The sequence below is a fragment of the Cebus imitator genome, unplaced genomic scaffold, assembly GCF_001604975.1.
Source record: "Cebus imitator isolate Cc_AM_T3 unplaced genomic scaffold, Cebus_imitator-1.0 Scaffold948, whole genome shotgun sequence".
NCBI lineage: Eukaryota > Metazoa > Chordata > Mammalia > Primates > Cebidae > Cebus > Cebus imitator.
In genome coordinates, this window is record NW_016108263.1 from 106,484 (window position 1) to 124,136 (window position 17,653).

At 54.3% G+C, this 17,653-nt stretch overlaps 2 protein-coding genes across 11 annotated transcripts; one reads left to right on the forward strand and one right to left on the reverse strand.

Moving 5' to 3' along the window:
* Positions 1–622: 622 nt before the first annotated feature.
* IRF3 (interferon regulatory factor 3) lies at positions 623–6,491 on the reverse strand. Of its 6 annotated transcripts, none has more exons than XM_017521063.2 (8): positions 6,259–6,491; positions 5,312–5,484; positions 3,998–4,169; positions 3,843–3,913; positions 3,086–3,278; positions 2,606–2,986; positions 1,682–1,797; positions 623–886 (listed from the first exon to the last, which is right to left on the reverse strand). In XM_017521063.2, the coding sequence occupies exons 2-8, from the start codon at positions 5,474–5,476 to the stop codon at positions 701–703; spliced, it is 1,284 nt and encodes a 427-aa protein (XP_017376552.1). In that variant the 5' UTR covers positions 5,477–5,484; positions 6,259–6,491; the 3' UTR covers positions 623–700. The 6 variants fall into 6 exon arrangements, with proteins under 6 accessions (XP_017376552.1, XP_017376554.1, XP_017376550.1 ...); XM_017521065.2 differs by having other exon boundaries at positions 6,263–6,423; XM_017521061.2 differs by having other exon boundaries at positions 6,194–6,282.
* BCL2L12 (BCL2 like 12) lies at positions 6,194–15,261 on the forward strand. Of its 5 annotated transcripts, none has more exons than XM_017521076.2 (7): positions 6,194–6,701; positions 7,303–7,417; positions 7,634–7,776; positions 9,222–9,308; positions 9,395–9,486; positions 10,540–10,812; positions 15,043–15,261. In XM_017521076.2, the coding sequence occupies exons 2-7, from the start codon at positions 7,311–7,313 to the stop codon at positions 15,091–15,093; spliced, it is 753 nt and encodes a 250-aa protein (XP_017376565.1). In that variant the 5' UTR covers positions 6,194–6,701; positions 7,303–7,310; the 3' UTR covers positions 15,094–15,261. The 5 variants fall into 5 exon arrangements, with proteins under 5 accessions (XP_017376565.1, XP_017376566.1, XP_037591696.1 ...); XM_017521077.2 differs by having other exon boundaries at positions 7,637–7,776; XM_037735766.1 differs by having other exon boundaries at positions 6,536–6,701; positions 6,810–7,417.
* Positions 15,262–17,653: the final 2,392 nt, after the last annotated feature.

The window sequence follows — 17,653 nt, forward strand, 5'->3', positions numbered from 1 at the left end:
CATGTGCCTGCTTTGGAATTGCTCCCATAAGCAGGATCTGTGTTCCCCATCGAGTGGACTTCTCTTTTCAGCAGCCCTGTGAAGCTGGAGTGATCTCAGCCACTCTCTCGAGAGGGAAACTGAGGCACAGAGCAGTAGGGCTACGCTGGCTTCTGCCACTTTCATCACCCAGAACTGAGGCCCAGCCAGGAGAGACGACAGTGCCCAGGGTCAGAGGGCAGGCAGGCTTGGCACAAGGCCCCAGGGTGGCAGCAGAGCCTCTCTACCACTGCTCCCTCCAGCCCCACACAGAGGGGGCGTGAGGCCTCGAAGGAGAAGGGCTGTTTGCCCAAACTCTTCAGAGGCAGGGCAGGGGCCTCGGTTCTGGCCGGTCTTTGTGTTTCCTCACCTTTGTGCCTCTTGAAGCCTGTGTCTTGGTCTATAGTAAAATGGGGGCAGCCATCACCCAGCAGGTCCCTGGGAAGAGGTGAGGAGGGTCAGCTGCCCCCTGCAGTGCTTGGTCCTCATGCATTGAGCACCGGAGTTGTGCACAGCTGCACAGATGGGTAAATTGAGACCCTGACCAGGAATAACAAGCAGCTTGCGTCAGAGGGCACCCAACACCAGACGCACAAGTGGTGACTACAGCAGGAACCAGTTTATTGGTTGAGGTGGTGGGCGAGGTAGGGGGGCTAGAGGCCACACTATGAGGAGTGAGGGCTCAGGCCTCTCCAGGGCCCTGGAAATCCATGTCCTCCACCAAGTCCTTCAGGTAGGCCTTGTACTGGTCAGAGGTGAGGGAGAGTGGGTGGCTGTTGGAAATGTGCAGTTCCACGGTGTTCTCCAGGGAGGAGGCACCCCCTGCCCGGGCCAGCTCTACCAACGCCCTGAGGCATGTGGGCACAACCTGCAGGGGAAGTGGGGACAGGAGTCAGGGAAAACAGCCAGTGTCCACCAAGGTAGGAGTTGGGGCTGGGAGAACTACAGCTCCCCGCAGCCCCCGCTGTAAGCCAGGATGAACCATAGGCCCAGGGCTGCTGGGAGTTGTAGTTTCCCCTCTTTACACACAGACACGTGCGTGCGCCAGGCCAGAATGCTCCCAGGAGTCAGGGCCGAGCAGTCTATGATCTTGACTCCTGGGAGCTACAGCCATGGCCTCACAATGGCAGCTAGGACTTGGTGTCCACCAGCTTCTACATGGTTTAGAGCAGGGGTCCCCAACCCCACCACCTGCTAGGAACCAGGTCACAGCAGGGCATGAGCAGCAGATGAGGGAACATTACTGCCTGAGCTCGGTCTTCTGTCAGATCGGTGGCATTAGATTCTCACAGGAGCACGAACTCTATTGTGAACTGTGCACGAGAGGGAGCTAGGTTGCTCCTTATGAGAATCTAATGCCTGATGATCTGCAGTGGGGCAGTTTCTTCCTGAAACCACCCCCCTCCCTTTCTGGAAAATTATCTTCCGTGAGACTGATCCCTAGTGCCAAAATGCTTGGGGACTGCTGGTTTAGAAAGTTCAAAACAGGCTCTGCTGGTGGGGCCATGGGAAGGAGCTCTTGGGGATGAAAAGCTGGTTATTGCAGAGATCTTGGAAGCTGCAGCTTTTTGGAGGGCCTTCTGGGAGCTGCAGTTCCTGGGAGCAGCCTCTTCCCTCTGTAAGGCCACCCCTCTCAGCCCCAAGGACTCAGGGCTGCAGGCACCTTAACCATCACGAGCCTCTTGGTCCACGGCTGGTCCTGGGGCCATGGCTCCCCGACACAGAACCAGAGGGTATAGCGTGGTGAGCGTCCGCTTCCTTCCGTGAAGGTAATCAGATCTGGGGGCCCAGAAGCCTAGTCAGGGATGAGAAGAGGACCCTCTACCCCCACTTCCCCATAAACTTGAAAATAGCCTCCCTCATCTCCCCCGACCTGAGGCCCTCTGCCACCTCCACCAGGGAATGCTTGTTTGGGGAAAGTCCCCATGATTCTGTTTCTGTACTTCCTCCCTCCCTCCCGTCAGGGTGGGGTTGTTGGAAGGTTGAACCCCCCCAGCCCCCAGGCCTCAGCATTCATGACAGGCCCAGAGTAGGGGCCCATTCCCCCAAGGATGCTCAGTGAATCTGGAGAAGCTGGTTGGCATTCAGTCTCCTCTAAGGCTGCACTAATTGCAGCCATCAGCCACGTGAGGTTACTTAAGTTTAAACTGTAATTAAAGCGAACCCCGTCCTGGCTGCACTGGCTTCACCTGAGTGCTCAGGCCCTGTGGCTAGTGGCTGCTGCACCAGGCAGTGTAGGTGGCCGTTCCCTTCATCACGGAAAGCTCCGCCGCACAGCCACTCCCTAAGGCATGCAGCTTTCCTGCTATTTGCGCTATCCACCATCATTAGCTACGATGATGGTGACAGTGGTAGCTAATTCCTGAGCACGCTCTACGTACTGGGCCTGTGTCTCACCCCAGCGCTGGCAGGTAAGTAGAGAGAAGAGACCGTTCTCAGATTCCATGGGCTCAGGGCAAAGTCCTTTGCCTTGGGTTATACAGCCGGCGGAGCACAGTCAGGGTCTGAATTCAGTCCTAATCCTGAGATCTTAACCACTATGCAGGCTGCTTCCTCCTGGGCAGGGCAAAGCCCCCATCTCACTTACCTACAATGAAGGGTCCCAGGTTGAGCACGCCTCCTTCCTTGTCCTTAGGGACCTCGCCATCAGGCCCATTCCCACTGTTGGGGAGCAACTCCTCGCTCACTGCCCAGTATGTGTGGCACTGCCCCAACCGCTGGGCCCAGAGCTGCTGTCCGGCCCGCCACAGAGCCAGTCCCCCGCCCAGGCGGCTCAGCACATGCCTCACATAGCTCATCACTCCCTTGTCTGTCAGGGACGTGCCAGGGTCTGGCAGTGTGATGGGCCATCCAGGCAGTGTCCTGTCTGCCACTTCAGACCCCACCAGCCGTAGGCCCCCTGGGCAGGAGATGGTCTGCTGGAAGACTTGGCGGCCCCGGTAGAAGGCTGTCACCTCGAACTCCCACTCTGAGCAGCGGCAGCAGTGGCGTGAAGGGGAGAAGGATTGAGAGAGTCAGGGACTGCTACCCAGACCTCAGCCCCTCCGAGCCGGTAGCTGACACTCACCTTCCCCCGGCACCAGCAGCCGCCTCAGTGGGTTCTCAGAGGGCTCCAGGTTTGGGAAGGACGTGGGATTGTCCAAGCTGGGGTTCAGCAGGGGCTGAGGGTAGGGCTCAGGGGCTACAGCCAGGCCTGGTGGTCCCGAATCTGGGAGTGGGGCCAAGACCATGTTACCCAGTAACTCATCCAGAATGTCTTCCTGGAGGGAAACAAAAAGAGAATCCAGCATTTCCACAGCCTTTTCTGGAGACTTCATGTGGACCAGGTCTGTTCTCAGCAGTGCAGGGAGGTCAGGCTTGAACTCTGCCTTCAAAGGGCTTCCAGTCTGGGGACAGAGGCAGCCACAGCCATCAACAGCCAAACACTCTAATGAACGCCACGTGCTACCATTCCAACCCCAGGATCTGGCTCTCTACAGGCAAGACCTGGGCAGAATTTCAGAGGGGATGCTCCCCTGGCTCTGACAGCAGAAGGATCAAGGGGAGGGAGGTTTTCAGTTCCCAAGAGGCTGACAGCTCCCTGCCAATCAAGGAAATACCTGAAATCGCGGGAAGGCGTGTCAAATGCAAATCGAGCGCCTTCAATGCCAAGTGAAGACTGAATTTTCTCCTGAGGAGACTGGAGCATGGGACAGACAGGGCCAGCACTGGCTCAGGTGAGGGGCAGACTGGAGGCAAGGGAGGGGCGCTGGTCCGGAGGGAGACGATGAGCCCATGGGAACAGGACAGACAATGAGGGGCGTGACGGTTGGGCACATTCTTACCTGGGTATCAGAAGTACTGCCTCCACCACTGGTGTCTGGAGAGGTGTCTGGCTGGGAAAAGTCCCCAACTCCTGTTGGGAAAGGTGGTGAGGTGGCTAGGGGTGCCAGGAACCCTTGGGACCCCAGCCTCCCATACTAGCCCCGATCTGGCAGACCTGAGTTCACAAACTCGTAGATCTTATGTGGGTCGTGAGGGTCCTTGCTCCGGTCATCTGCTAAACGCAATCCATCTTTGCGGTTGAGGGCAGAACGGAAATTTCTCTTCCAGGTTGGCGGGTCTGGCTTATCCCTCCCGGGAACGTACGCACCAGTAGCCTCGGCCCAGGCCTGGGCAACAGTGGTATCAGGATAGTAAGAGAGGATGACCTAGATCCTGTCCCGGAGCCCCAACCCTGTCTCCCGCATCCTAACACCACCGTCTTTCCCTGGCAAGTTCTAACTCTGCAAAGTCCATCCCCAAATCCCCCCATCCCACCTACCTCCATCCCCCACCTCTAGTTTTCAAAATGGAGCTTTGAAATTTTCATTCTTTTCGAGATGGAGTTTCAACTCTTGTCACCGAGGCTGGAATGCAATGGCGCAATCTTGGCTCACTGCAACTTCCACCTCCCGGGTTCAAGCGATTCTCCTGTCTCAGCCTCCAGAGTAGCCGGGATCACAGGCAGGCACCACCATGCCCGGCTAATGTTTGTATTTTTAGTAGAGACGGGGTTTCACCATGTTGGCCAGGCTGGTCTCAAACTCCTGGCCCCGGGTGATCTGCCCACCTCAGCCTCCCAAAGTGCTGGGATTACAGGCATGAGCTACCGCACCCAGCCTCTTCAGAAGCCTTTGAAACCTCTTTTGTTTTTGTTTTTAGAGACGGGGCCTGTGTTGCCCAGGCTGGTTTCAAACTCCGGGGCTCAAGCGATCCTCTAGCCTCGGCCTTGCCAAAGTACTGGGATTCTATGTGTGAACCACCGCGGCCCCCAAAAAACTTTTCTTTCTAAGCCAGGCTTTCAAGTCCTGCTAACCCCGTGCACCACCTGCCCCAGGACACCCTTCGTGATAACGTCGTCCCTCACACTGTTTACCACCTCTGGCTTATACTAATTCGGTGGTTAGGAACCCCAGATTTGGGGCTCCAAGTCTCACCTCTGATGTTTCAAGAACAATCCCCCAGGATCCTAAACTAGGAACCCCGGCTCCTAGAGAGCCCCAAACTCACAGGATGCATTTCCTTTGGGTACTAACCCGGCTTTCCCGGTTCTAGTTCTATTCACTGAACGGGCAACTCCAACCCCGCCAGGGCCCCACCATCAGTCAGCTGATCCGGCTAGCCCCGCCCCTCCCGTTCTGGCCCCACCCACCAGCGTTGACACTAGCCTGCCCCTCGCGCGCTACCTCCGCCTTCTCAGCCCTGCCCCTCGGAGTCCTTCCCGCCCCGCGCGCAGCTCCCGGTTTCCAGCGTCCCTGGTCGCACGACGCACCTGGAAGATTCCGAAATCCTCCTGCTGTGCATCATGCCGTAGGCCGTGTTTCCAAGGGATGCGGAAGCGCGTGCGGCTCTCGTTCACCCAGGCCACACCCTCCAGCTGCCCCCGATTCAGCTGCAACTCCAGCCAGGGCAGGATCCGTGGCTTTGGGGTTCCCATGGTCCGGCCTGCGCGTACAGGGCATTTCCTGGGCGCGGCCGGCCTCTCCCGGACCCACCTGGCCTGGAGTTTCCGCACCCAGACCTCCCTGTCACGGGCTACGGCACAGGTCCTTCACCCATATTTTCGGGGGTACAAGCAGGAAACCTCCTCTTCCCATCCCCCCATCCGCCAGAGAGGCTCCCTAATCAGCTAGGGTTCCTTCCCCTATCCTTGGCACACCCTTGCCCAGCGACTTCAGTGCAGACCCTCCACTCCCTCAATTCTGCCAGTGTAGACCCCCCCTCTCCCCCACATCGAAAGCAAGTAGCCCCACTTTCAGGGTAGCATCTTTCCCTAGCTATGTCAGTGCAAAATCGATTCACTTGTAAGCCTCTACCGCCTGCACTTACCCCAGTGTAGACCCCCTTCCACAGTCCCCCTACAGAAGATCCCCTACCTACTTCCAACGCAGAACCTCGATCCACAATTCCCCCTCGACTGCCAGCCTCCCTCCTCCAGAGCACGCCTCAGCTTTCGAGAGCGAACTGCCTGCATCTGCGGAGTCCACCCCTCCCTCTCTAGATCCCCCTCAGTGTAGACGCCTCCTCTCTTTCTCTTCCCTCCCTACTTTTTCTAGTTTTTCTGCAACCGACCTCCAGCGCCGGCCACTGTAGCTCCCTCCTTTCTCCACTTTCCCCAGATTATACAGCCTGCCTTTCCACTCTCTGTGCAGACCCATCATCTTTCCCGCTCCTCGTTCTCGGACGCCACCAACGCTCTCCCGGGCTCTTCCGCGTTACCTACGATGGAAGGTCGGGGCGTGCGGGGAGCTGGAGCCCACCCCTGTCTTGGGGCTCCGGGTAGCTCTCAAACTCGAGGCTGAACACCCCCTTTCCCGTCAGCCGAGCTCTAGAGCGCTGGGGCTTTCTTTTCCAACGACTTCTTGAAATAAAAACAACTTTATCATTCTTTGAGTGACAGAACCCAGATCCCAAGGGACAGGCCGTAGGGCCCGGGCTGTCCCCGCCCCCATGCCCTTTTTCGGCTTTCCGGCCAGAGGCATGCTGGGAGCGTCAAATGCAAATTGAGCGTGCAGCCAGCGTTCCGCCCTTTCTACGTTGGGCCGGTTACCCACCCGGCCCAGTGCGCAGGCGCGGGAAAGTTGAACTAAGAAAGTTTGTACGAGTTGAGTGAAGAAGGCGGCAAGTTGAGTGGAGGTGGCGGCGGTGGGGCCCCGAACCAGGTCAGCGGAGTGTTGCCGAGGGTCAGGGTGTGGAGGGAAGAAGAGGCGGCCGGGATCCATGAGTGAGGTCCCAGTCCCGCTTCTCCGACATCCAAGTCTAGATTCCAGGAGTCGGAGATTTGGAAATACACCTCCCAGCAGGCTGCGCGGCGAAGAAGCGCGGACCGAGGAGAAGATTTGCCCTAAAGCCTGCTGGGATTGGTAGTTCCCGATGCTTTAAGGGTTTCAGTAGTTCGGCATATACCTCTTTCAGAATCCAGGAGTTGGGGCGCTGAGCCCCTACTCCCTGGGAGACATAAGGGTCTGGAGCTCCAGTTCCTTTCTCTCTGAGACTTAGGAATCTAGGACCCTAGCTCCCTCCTCCTTTAGACCCACGCACGAATCTGGGCACCCACCCCCCACCTTTCCTTGGATTAAAGAGTCTGTCCTGTTCCCTCTTCTGTCTGAGGACTCAAGAGTCTAAGCCCCCAGACCCACACTCTCCAAAGGACCCAGGAGTCCAAGCCCTCAGCACCTTCCTTGGGACTCACAAGTCCTGGCCCCTAAGCCTCCACTTCTCGATAAATCCTTGGAGTCCAGTCCCTAGCCCCCTCTCTCATAGGTGCCTCCATGGCAGGCTCAGAAGAGCTGGGTCTCCGGGAAGACACGCTGAGGGTCCTAGCTGCCTTCCTTAGGCGTGGTGAGACTGCCGGGTCTCCTGTTGCAACTCCACCCAGGTAACAGGAGTTGCACTTCTTCCCCAGGGGCCAGGATTGGAGGCCCCCTCCTCGCTCTTGCTCCTGGTCTCAGTCTGTCTCCTCTCTTTATATCTGACTCTAGTCTGTGTCTTTGGGGTTTTGGAGAGAGGTCCTCAGTGGGGGAGGGAGGGAGTTGAGGAAAGTGACTTACAGAGGATCTCTGCTGGGGTCACTCTCTGAAGTCCTCCTCCCCAGAAGCCCTGCCCCAGAAGAGCCAACAGACTTCCTGAGCCGCCTTCGAAGATGTCTTCTCTGCTCCCTGGGGCGAGGAGCAGCACCCACTCAGTCCCCTCGGCCTTCCTCTCTGCCCATCCGCCCCTGCTATGGTTCAGAACCTGGTAAGAGATTTCCATGATCATCTGTGAAACTGGCAGAACAAGGGATAAGGTACTAGTTTAAGATCACTTAACTATGGCCAGGAGCGGTGGCTCACGCCTGTAATCCCAGCACTTTGGGAGGCCAAGGTGGGCGGGTCACCTGCGGTCAGGAGTTCAAGACCAGCCTGGCCAACGTGATGAAACCCTGTCTCTACTAAAAGTACAAAAATTAGCCTGGCGGTGGTGGCAGGTGCCTGTAATCCCAGCTGCTCAGGAGTCTGAGGCAAGAGAATCGCTTGATCCCAGGAGGCGGAGGTTACAGTGAGCCAAGATCGCGCCACTGCACTCCAGCTTGGGCAACAAGAGCAAGACTCTGTCTCAGAAAAAAAAAAAAAAAATAGAAGATCACTCAGCTAGTGGGTGGCCTTGTGGAGTCTCTGACACCAACCTTCAGGACAGAACCTGTCCTCTTCCCTCCCCAGTCATATTTCTATCTGCCAGTTCTGTGTGCTGGTTTTCAGAGAGCATTTGGTCGATCTGGTTGTTGTCTCTTTTCTTCCATAACTACTTCCCTGCCCCTAGGACTTTTGTAGCCAGGAATACCCCTGTTAGAGAGGCAGGAGACCTGGTTTTCCATCACATCACCCTGGCTGTTTTAGTTGCGTGACTCTGGGGGAAAATGCTTTCTGCCCCGCTCCCCTGTTTTTCCAGTAACAGTGTAGGAATTGGGGAGGAGATCATTGGACTTGATCAAGAGTGACCAACAAGTTCCTCATAGGTGTGAACCTGGATGGACTAGTAATGGCTGCTGGGAGTGCTAGCTTGAAAGGGGGTTCAGAGCTAGGGAGAGGAAGTGCTGTGATCAATTGGTGATGTCTGAAGTGGGTGAGGGAAGGGGATACTAACAGTAGTGTCTTGTGTTTGCCTTCCTTGGATGAGATCATCTTCGAGGTCTAGTTCAGCTCTGACCATCTTTTGGAGACAGAAATCTTGCTCTGTCACCCAGGCTGGAGAGCAGTGGTACAATCTCGACTCACTGCAACCCCCACCTCCTGGGTTCCAGCGATTCTTGTGTCTCAGTCTCCCGAGTGCCTGGGATTACAGGTGCGCGCCAGCATACCAGCTGATTTTTGCATTTTTAGTAGACACAGAGTTTCGCATGTTGGCCAGGCTGGCCTCAAACTCCTGGCCTTAAGTGACCCTCCCATGTTGGCCTCCCAAAGTGCTGGGATTGCAGGCATGAGCCACTGCACCCGGCCAACTCTGGCATTCTAAGTCCAGTCTGAGGATGTGATAAAGTGAAAAGTTGAAGGGTTTTGACATTTTTTACCGAGTTTTCTCACTGGGCCTCAGTTTACCCCATTATAAAATGAGAATCATTGCCACCTGCCATAGTAGTCGGGGGAAGGAGAGAATCCATAAGTTTCCAATGTCCTGGAATCCTGTCATGAACTCTCTTTACCCAGGCCCAGCTACTCCAGACTTTTATGCCTTGGTGGCCCAGCGGCTAGAACAGCTGGTTGAAGAGCAACTGAAATCTCCATCTAGCCCAGGTGAGGCGCAGAGGGGCCCCAGAGAAGGATGGGGGTAGGAGGATAGTCAGGATTTGGCCCCCAGCCAAATTCTCTTCTACCTGCAGAATTACAGGGTCCCCCACTCACAGAGAAGGAAGCCCTGCTGCGGAGGCTGGTGGCCCTGCTGGAGGAGGAGGCAGAAGTCATTAACCAAAAGGTGATGGGCGTCTGCCCCCCCCTTGGCAAGGACAGGAGTTGCGGAATGGTGGGGCACTGGCATCAGAAGCCGGATCTGTATTTTCTTTGGATGGTCAAGTGGAGAGAGGGTAGGACAAAGTTTAGTGAAGGGTTGAGGCCGCGAGAGGTGGCTCACGCCTGTAATCCCAGCACTTTGGGAGGCCAGGATGGAACAACTGAGGTCAGGAGTGTGAGACCAGCCTGGCCAACACGGTGAAACCCCGTCGCTTCTAAAAATACAAAAATTAGCCGGGTGCAGTGGCTCACACCTGTAATCCCAGCTGGCTGAGGCGGGAGAGTCACTTGAGCCCAGGAGGCAGAGGTTGCAATGAGCCAAGATAGTGGCACTGCACTCAGCCTGGGCGACAGAGCAAGACTCTGTCTCAAAAAGAAGAAGAAAAAAAGAATGGTCGAATGACAGGAATATGGTTAGGGTAGTGCTGTACTGTAAATTCGCGTTTTGATTGTTAGAGGGGCGTGGCCTAAATGCAGAGGGTGTGGCCATCAAAAACATGGTCTGGAAGAGATTGGCCAACTTGGGAAAGTAAGAGAATTAATGTGGGGATTGGGCGAGTGTCTAAAATCTTACTGAGCATAGGATGTGGCCTGGCTTAGGAGGCGTGGCTTGTGGCTGTGTCTTGAAATCTATTGGCTCGGGAGCTTGGGCAGGGTACATGAACCTCTCATATTAATTGAATGGTAGAGGGCAAGGTTGTCATAGACACTAAGTTGGCCCCTGGGTAAGGGCACTGGGGGCGTGACTAGATTAACTCGGTTACAGCAGAGATTGGCTCTGATTGGCTGTGGCGGCAAGGGAAGGGGCGTGGCTTAGTGACTCAGGTTCTCGGGCAGTATCCTGGGCATCCTTTGGCCGAGACCCTAGAGTCTGACCTGATTGGCTGATATGGATGAGGGATGACCTAGAGTTTTAGCATCTAGAAGTGTCCTGAACCGGGCAGCCACGCCTCCCAGGCCCCTGTTGGCTGGTCCCTGAGGCACAGCTGACTCTGACCCTGCCTCTTCCACCCCACAGCTGGCCTCGGACCCCGCCCTGCGCAGCAGGCTGGTCCGTCTGTCCTCCGGCTCTTTCACTCGCCTGGTGGAGCTGTTCTGCAGCCGGGAAGACAGATCTCGCCCAAGCCCAGCATGCCCTGGGCCTCCGCCTCCTTCTCCGGAGCCCCTGGCCCGCCTGGCCCTGGCCATGGAGCTGAGCCGGCGCGTGGCCGGGCTGGGGGGCACCCTGGCTGGACTCAGCGTGGAGCACGTGCACAGCTTCACGCCCTGGATCCAGGCCCAGGGGGGCTGGGTGAGCCACTGAAGCCTCTCTCTCTGGGCCTCGCTTTACCCAACTGTCATGAGATAGAGGAGGGGTGGGGGCTTCTTAGGTTTCCTCTCAAGCTCAGGTATTCGCCCAGCTCCACTGTGTTCGTTCTGTGTTGAGCCCTTGCTGTACGCCAGGACTGCAGTGATGAGTGCGGATGCTATGCCTGGCGTCAACCACTGGGTATGCTAACGCTGTGAATGTGAAACCTCTCCTCAGGGAGAGGCGGGGTTAGGTGGCTCGTGCCTGTAATCCTGGCAATTTCAGAGGCCGAGGCGGGAGAATCATTGGAGGCCAGGAGTTCAAGACCAGCTTGTAAGACCCCATCTGTACAAAAATTGAAAATAATTAGCCAGGGCCAGCTGCTGTAATCACAGTACTTTGGGAGGCTGAGGCAGGTGGATTACCTGAGGTCAGGAGTTTCAGACCAGCCTGGCCAACATGGTGAAACCCAGTCTCTCCTCAAACCGTACATAAATTAGCCGGGCTTGGTGGTGGTTGCCTGTAATCCCAGCTACTTAGGAGGCTGAGGCGGGAGAATCACTTGAACCTGGGAGGCAGAGGTTGCAGTGAGCTGAGATTGCGCCATTGCACTCCGGCGTGGGCAACAGAGCAAGACTCTGTCTCAAAAAAAATAATATAATAGGCGGGGCATGCTGGCTCATGCCTGTAATCCCAGCACTTTGGGAGACTGAGGCAGACAGATCATGAGGTCAGGAGCTCAAGACCAGACTGGCCAACATAGTGAAATGTCTCTACTAAAACCCGTCTCTACTAAAAAAAAAAAAAAAATTAGCTGGATGTGGTGGCGGACCCCTGTCATCCCAGCTACTCAGGAGGCAGAGGTTGCAGTGAGCTGAGACTGCGCCACTGCACTCCAGCCCTGGCGACAGTGTGAGACTCTGTCTGAAAAAAACAAACAAAAAATAATATAATAATAAAAGCTGGGTGCAGTGGTTCATGCCTGTAATCCCAGCATTTTGGGAGGCTGAGACAGATGGATCACTTGAGGTCGGGAGTTCGAGACCAGCCTGACCATGGTGAAACCCCGTCTCTGCTAAAAATACAAAATTAGTCGGGCTTGGTGGCGGGTGCCTGTAATCCCAGCTACTTGGGAGGCTGAGGCAGGAGAACTGCTTGAACCTGGACGGCAGAGGTTACAGTGAGCCAAGATTGTGCCACTGCCCTCCAGCCTGGAGACAGAGCAAGACTCAGTCTCAAAAAAAAAATAAATAAATAATGTAGGGAGAGTAGTAGTGCTGCCTCACAGGGTTGCTCTGAGGGTTAAAATGGGGTCATCCTGGCCGGGCACGGTGGCTCAAGCCTGTAATCCCAGCACTGTGGGAGGCCGAGGCGGGTGGATCACGAGGTCAAGAGATCGAGACCATCCTGGTCAACATGGTGAAACCCCGTCTCTACTAAAAATACAAAAAATTAGCTGGGCATGGTGGCACGTGCCTGTAATCCCAGCTACTCAGGAGGCTGAGGCAGGAGAATTGCCTGAACCCAGGAGGCGGAGGTTGCGGTGAGCCGAGATCGCGCCATTGCACTCCAGCCTGGGTAACAAGAGCGAAACTCCGTCTCAAAAAAAAAAAAAAGAAAAAATGGGGTCATCCTGGTAAGTCCTCTGTGCACTGCTGGCATGCTGCGGGCATTTGTTGGTGTGATCACATGGCTACCCACTGCCTTTCCAACAGTGCCTGCCAGGATGCCCCCTGCCCCGGAACCCCCCGCCTCCTCCCTCTGCTCCTTCTGGTGGGTTCTGGTTTCACTCCCAGCGAGGCCTTCCCAGGTTCCCACTGACAATCACAGCCACCTCCACACCCTCCACTGCCCTCCTTCCCCCTTCCTGCTTTACTTTTCCTTCCATAGCACTCTGTGCCTTCTAACAGATGGTGGAATTGACTTGTTTTACTTATCTTCTTGTTCATTTTTATTTTATTTTTTTTCGAGACAGATTCTCACTCTATTGCCCAGGCTGGAGTGCCGTGGCACAGTCTTGGCTCACTGCAACTTCCACCTCCTGGGTTCAAGCAATTCTCTGCCTCAGCCTCCCGAGTAGCTGGGATGACAGGTGCCCACCACCACACCTGGCTAATTTTTGTATTTTTAGTAGAGACGGAGTTTCACCATCTTGGCCAGGCTAGTCTTGAACTCCTGACCTTGTGATTCACCCACCTCGGCCTCCCAAAGTGCCGGGATTGCAGGTGTGAGCCACTGTGCCTGGCCGTTCATTTTTCTTTGTTGGAGCGCCTCCCACCTGTAACACAAACGCTTCAGAAGACCCAGAGGTCTTACCCCCTCCTTTTTTTTCACTTGACTTGATCTCCAGTGCCTGTTTCAGAGATGGGCTGTGCTCCAGTGTGCAGGCCCTGTGGCTTGGTGACTGTCACAATCTCCCTGAGTGACACTCTCCCGGCTGGTCCAGTGTGCACCGTCTCATTTACCTGCCTGGGGATCGCTGTGGGTATTCACGGAGAGAGGGACACAGGCCAGGCTCTCCGTGGAACCGGTTTCCCTGGCAGGAGCTGGCCAAGTGTGTTTGGGGAACAGGGAAGAGGAGGCCAGTAGGGCTGGAGCAGGGTGAGCAGGCGAGAGATGACAGCAGGAGAGACACCGGGCCAGCCAGGACCCTGTGGTCCCCTTGAAAACTTGGACTTTGACTGGGTAAGCCAAGGTCTCCGAGCAGCAGAGGGACAGAAGCTGATTTAGGTGCTAACGGGCGCCCTCTTGCGGCCGCTTGGGGACAGACTGCGGGCGGGTGGGGAGGGTGGGAGTAGGGGAGCAGGGAGGAGGTGAGCGGATGAGACCCAAGTTTGGGGCAGTATAGAATGCTGGGTTTAATTTAGCGCTGGTGCTGACAGATTTGGCTAATGGGCCAGATGTGGGGACAGACTAAAAGATGATGACCCGAACAGCTGCAAAGCGACATCTGAGTTCCCTGAGATGGGGAAGGCACGGGGATGGAGGTGGTGGGGGTGGGGAGCAGGACTGGACGTGGTCCAGTCCAGAGTAAGATCAGAATTCAGAGCACATGTTTAGGGGACTCGATATAAGTGTTGGGCTCAGCAAAGAAGCTCGTTTATTTTATGGTATTTTTGAGACAGAGTCTTACTCTGTCGCCCAGGCTGGAGTGCAGTGGTGTGATCTCAGCTCACTGCAACCTCCGCCTCCCGGGTTCAAGCGATTCTCCTGCCTCAGCCTCCCAAGTAGCTGGGATTACAGGCGCATACCACCATGTCTGGCTAATTTTGTGATTTTAGCAGAGATGGGGTTTTGCCATGTTGGCCAGGCTAGTCTAGAACCCTTGGCCTCAAGTGATCCACCCACCTCAGCCTCCCAAAGTGCTGGGATTACAGGTGTGAGCCACCGCGCCCAGCCAATATCTAAATTAAAAAAAAAAAAAAGGCTTGGTAGCAGGTGAGCTTTCTCGTTGGATCAGGTTCTCTGCCAGGGATTTCAATAGAATGATCCCATTTAAACCCACTACAACTTCATGGGGCTCTTATTATCCTCTTGTGGGGGCACAGAAGGAAAGTCCCCATCGTGCAGAGTGTTGGAATCCGGATTTTTTTTTTTTTTTTTTTGAGACAGTCTTGCTTTGAGCCAAGGCATGCGATCTTGGCTCAAAGCAACCTCTGCCTCCCAGGTTCAAGTGATTCTCCTGCCTCAGCCTCCCAAATAGCCTGTAAAGCTGGCATTACGGGCACGCACCACCATGCCAGCTAATTTTTGTATTTTTAGCAGAGACAGCGTTTCACCATGTTGGCCAGGCTGGTCTCGAACTCCTGACCTCATGAGCCACCTCCCTCAGCCTCCCAAAGTGCTGGGATTACAGGTGTGAGCCACCACGCCCAGCCCGGAATCTGGATTTATACACGAAGCTCTGAATTGTTCAAATCTGAGGACTCTCTTCCCCTTTTCTGATGCTGTCCCCCAACTCTTCACTCTCTTGGTTTCTGTCTAAACCCACTCCAGTGCCCTGACCCTCCTCGTGCTCAGCCTTTCCTCCTCTCACTAGGACTCTGTCCCCCTTATTTCTGTACCTTTCTCTCTGGGCCTCCGTCCCCTTCTCTGGGTGTCTGTTGCTCTCCACTCTCTGGCTCCTCGCCTCCCAGACTCTAATCTTACTGGGCTGATGTGGACACTGCTGTGGGGCAGGGGACGCCTGCCCTGCTCACCTGCTCACATGGCTCTGCCACTTTTCCCTTCCAGGAGGGCATCCTGGCCATTTCACCTGTGGACTTGAACTTGCCATTGGACTGAGCTCTTCCTCAGACGCTACTACAAGATTACACCTCATGTCCCTTCCCTCTGCCTGTGCTTTTCCAAGCCTTCCTGTTCCACTCAGGACTGTGGGGTGGTGGTTGCCATACCTGTTTTTGCCAAAAATAAATTGTTTAAAACTTTTCGTATTAAAATCTTTACAAAGTATTCAATTGTCTGTTCTTTCACTTGAGAACTGAAGTTCTAAGTAGAGGAGATTTGGTTCAGAGATTTCTGTGGCTTACACAAATTGAGGAAGGAACCAGTTCATTCATTCTAGAAATATTTATTTGGGGCACCTACAAGAGTCTGTCTCCTGGACATGTCATGTATTTGAGAGAATATCTGTAAATATTCCAACAATTTGGATTTTTTCTCCTATTGCACGATCTGGTTGTTCTAGCTAATGCTATTTGATGGTCATGGAGTCTTTCCAGTGATTTCCACAGGAAGGTATAGTCTGATTTCACCCATGTCTAGGACACCACCCTCTTCTTGTTTTTCTCCTCCCATTTCTCCTTTTGAGTCTTTTTTGCTGATTTCTTATCTACCTACAGACCAGTGGTTTGTCACACACACGCCCCCCCAAACCGCCCCCTTTTTTTTGAGGTAGAGTCTTGCTCTGTTTCTTAGACTGAAATACAGTAGCACTACCATGGCATACTGCAGCCTCAACTTCCTGGGCTCAAGTGATCCTCCCACTTCAGCCTTTCTAGTAGCTAGTATAAAGGCATGTGACACCATACTAATTTTTAAAAAAGAATTTTTGTGGGAGGCCAAGGCAGGTGGATCACTTGAGGTCAGGAGTTTTAGACCAGCTTGGCCAACATAGTGAAACCCTGTCTCTACTAAAAATAAAAAAATTAGCTGGGCATGATGGTGAGTGCCTGTAATCCCAGCTACTGGGGAGGCTGAGGCACGAGACTCACTTGAACCCAAGAGGTAGAGACTGCAGTTAGCCGAGATCATGCCACTGCACTCCAGCATGGGCAACACAGCAAGACTCCATTTCAAAAACAAAATTGTAGAAATGGGTCTCACTATGTTGCCCAGGCTGGTCTACACCTCCTGGGCTCAAGTGATCCTCCCATCTTGGCCTCCCAAAGTGCTGGGATCACAGGCATGAGTCACTGTGCCTGGCCGTGACTCATTTTTTAAAAGATTATTATAAAAAAAAATTAAAAAAAAGACAAAGAATCACTTTGTTTCTCTTTTTTTAATTATTATTTTTTAATAGCAATGGGGTTTCTCCATGTTGGTCAGGCTGGTCTCCAACTCCCGACCTCGGGTGATCCCGCCTCGGCCTCCCAAAGTGCTGGGATTACAGGCATGAGCTACTGCGCCTGGCCTGGTCTGTCTCCTTTTTAGGCTATATCCCACTTCACAGAGTAATGTTTGTAAATGCGTAAAGTGAAATATACAGGATTACAAACCGAACCAATTACAGTCCATCCTCAGTATTTGTAAATTCCGTATTTGCAAATTTGCCTCCTTGCTAAAACATACTGATATCCCCCAAAATGAAGGCAGTGCTTTTGTGGTGTTTCGGAGGGCATGGTTGTGCACAGAGCTGCAAAATCTGAATACCTGATGTGCACATTTCCAGCTGGGCTCCTCTTGTTTCAGCTAAAATAGGGTAAACAAGTGTCCTTTTCTTGGTCTCTTTGGTGCCACGTTTTTCAATTTTTAAAATTAATTATTTATTTTATGAGACAGAATATTGCTCTGTCGCCCAGGCTGGAGTGCAATGGCCTGAGCTCGGCTCACTGCAACCTCCGCCTCCTGGATCCAAGCGATTCTCCTGCCTCACCCTCCCGAGTAGATGGGATTAGAGGCGTGCGCCACCACTCTTGGCTAATTTTTGTATTTTTAATAGAGGCGGGTTTTCACTATGTTGTCCAGGTTGGTCTTCAACACCTTCTCTCAAGTCATCCGCTCGCCTGGGCCTTCCAAAGTGCCGGGATGCCACCGCGCCCGAAGCCTATTGAAAATTTTGAAGTCTCAGGCGTTTGCCAGCGGCACACCAGGGAGTACAGCCTGCGCCGAGACCCAGAGACCAAAGAGCAAGTTCATTTCGGGACTGGAGAAAGGTGTGAACGGAGGGAAGTAGAGGGATCGCAGAGAGGAGGGGCAGGATCCACGCATTCGGCCCTTTGCATTCAGCTTCATTCAACTAGGAACCTTTCCTGCAGATCAAGGAAAGCTTCCCGGAGGAGGTGGTGTCTAAACTGACTGCGCCCTAATTGACACTGAGAAGCTGGCCAAAGAGAGGTGGGAGTTCCTGGCAGCGGTACGGACTTGGCAACAACCAAGTGTCTCCAGAGGGGTCGATGAACTTAAAAAACTGGGAATGGGCCTGGTGTGGTGGCTCACGCCTGTAATCTCAGCACTTTGGGAGGCCGAGGCGGGTGAATCACAAGGTCAGGAGTTCAAGACAAGCCTGGCCAAGACAGTGGAACCCCGTCTCTACTGAAAATACAAAAATTAGCAGGGTGTGGTGGCACGCGCCTGTAGTTCCAGCTACTGGGGAGGCTGAGGCCGGAGAATCGCTTGAACCTGG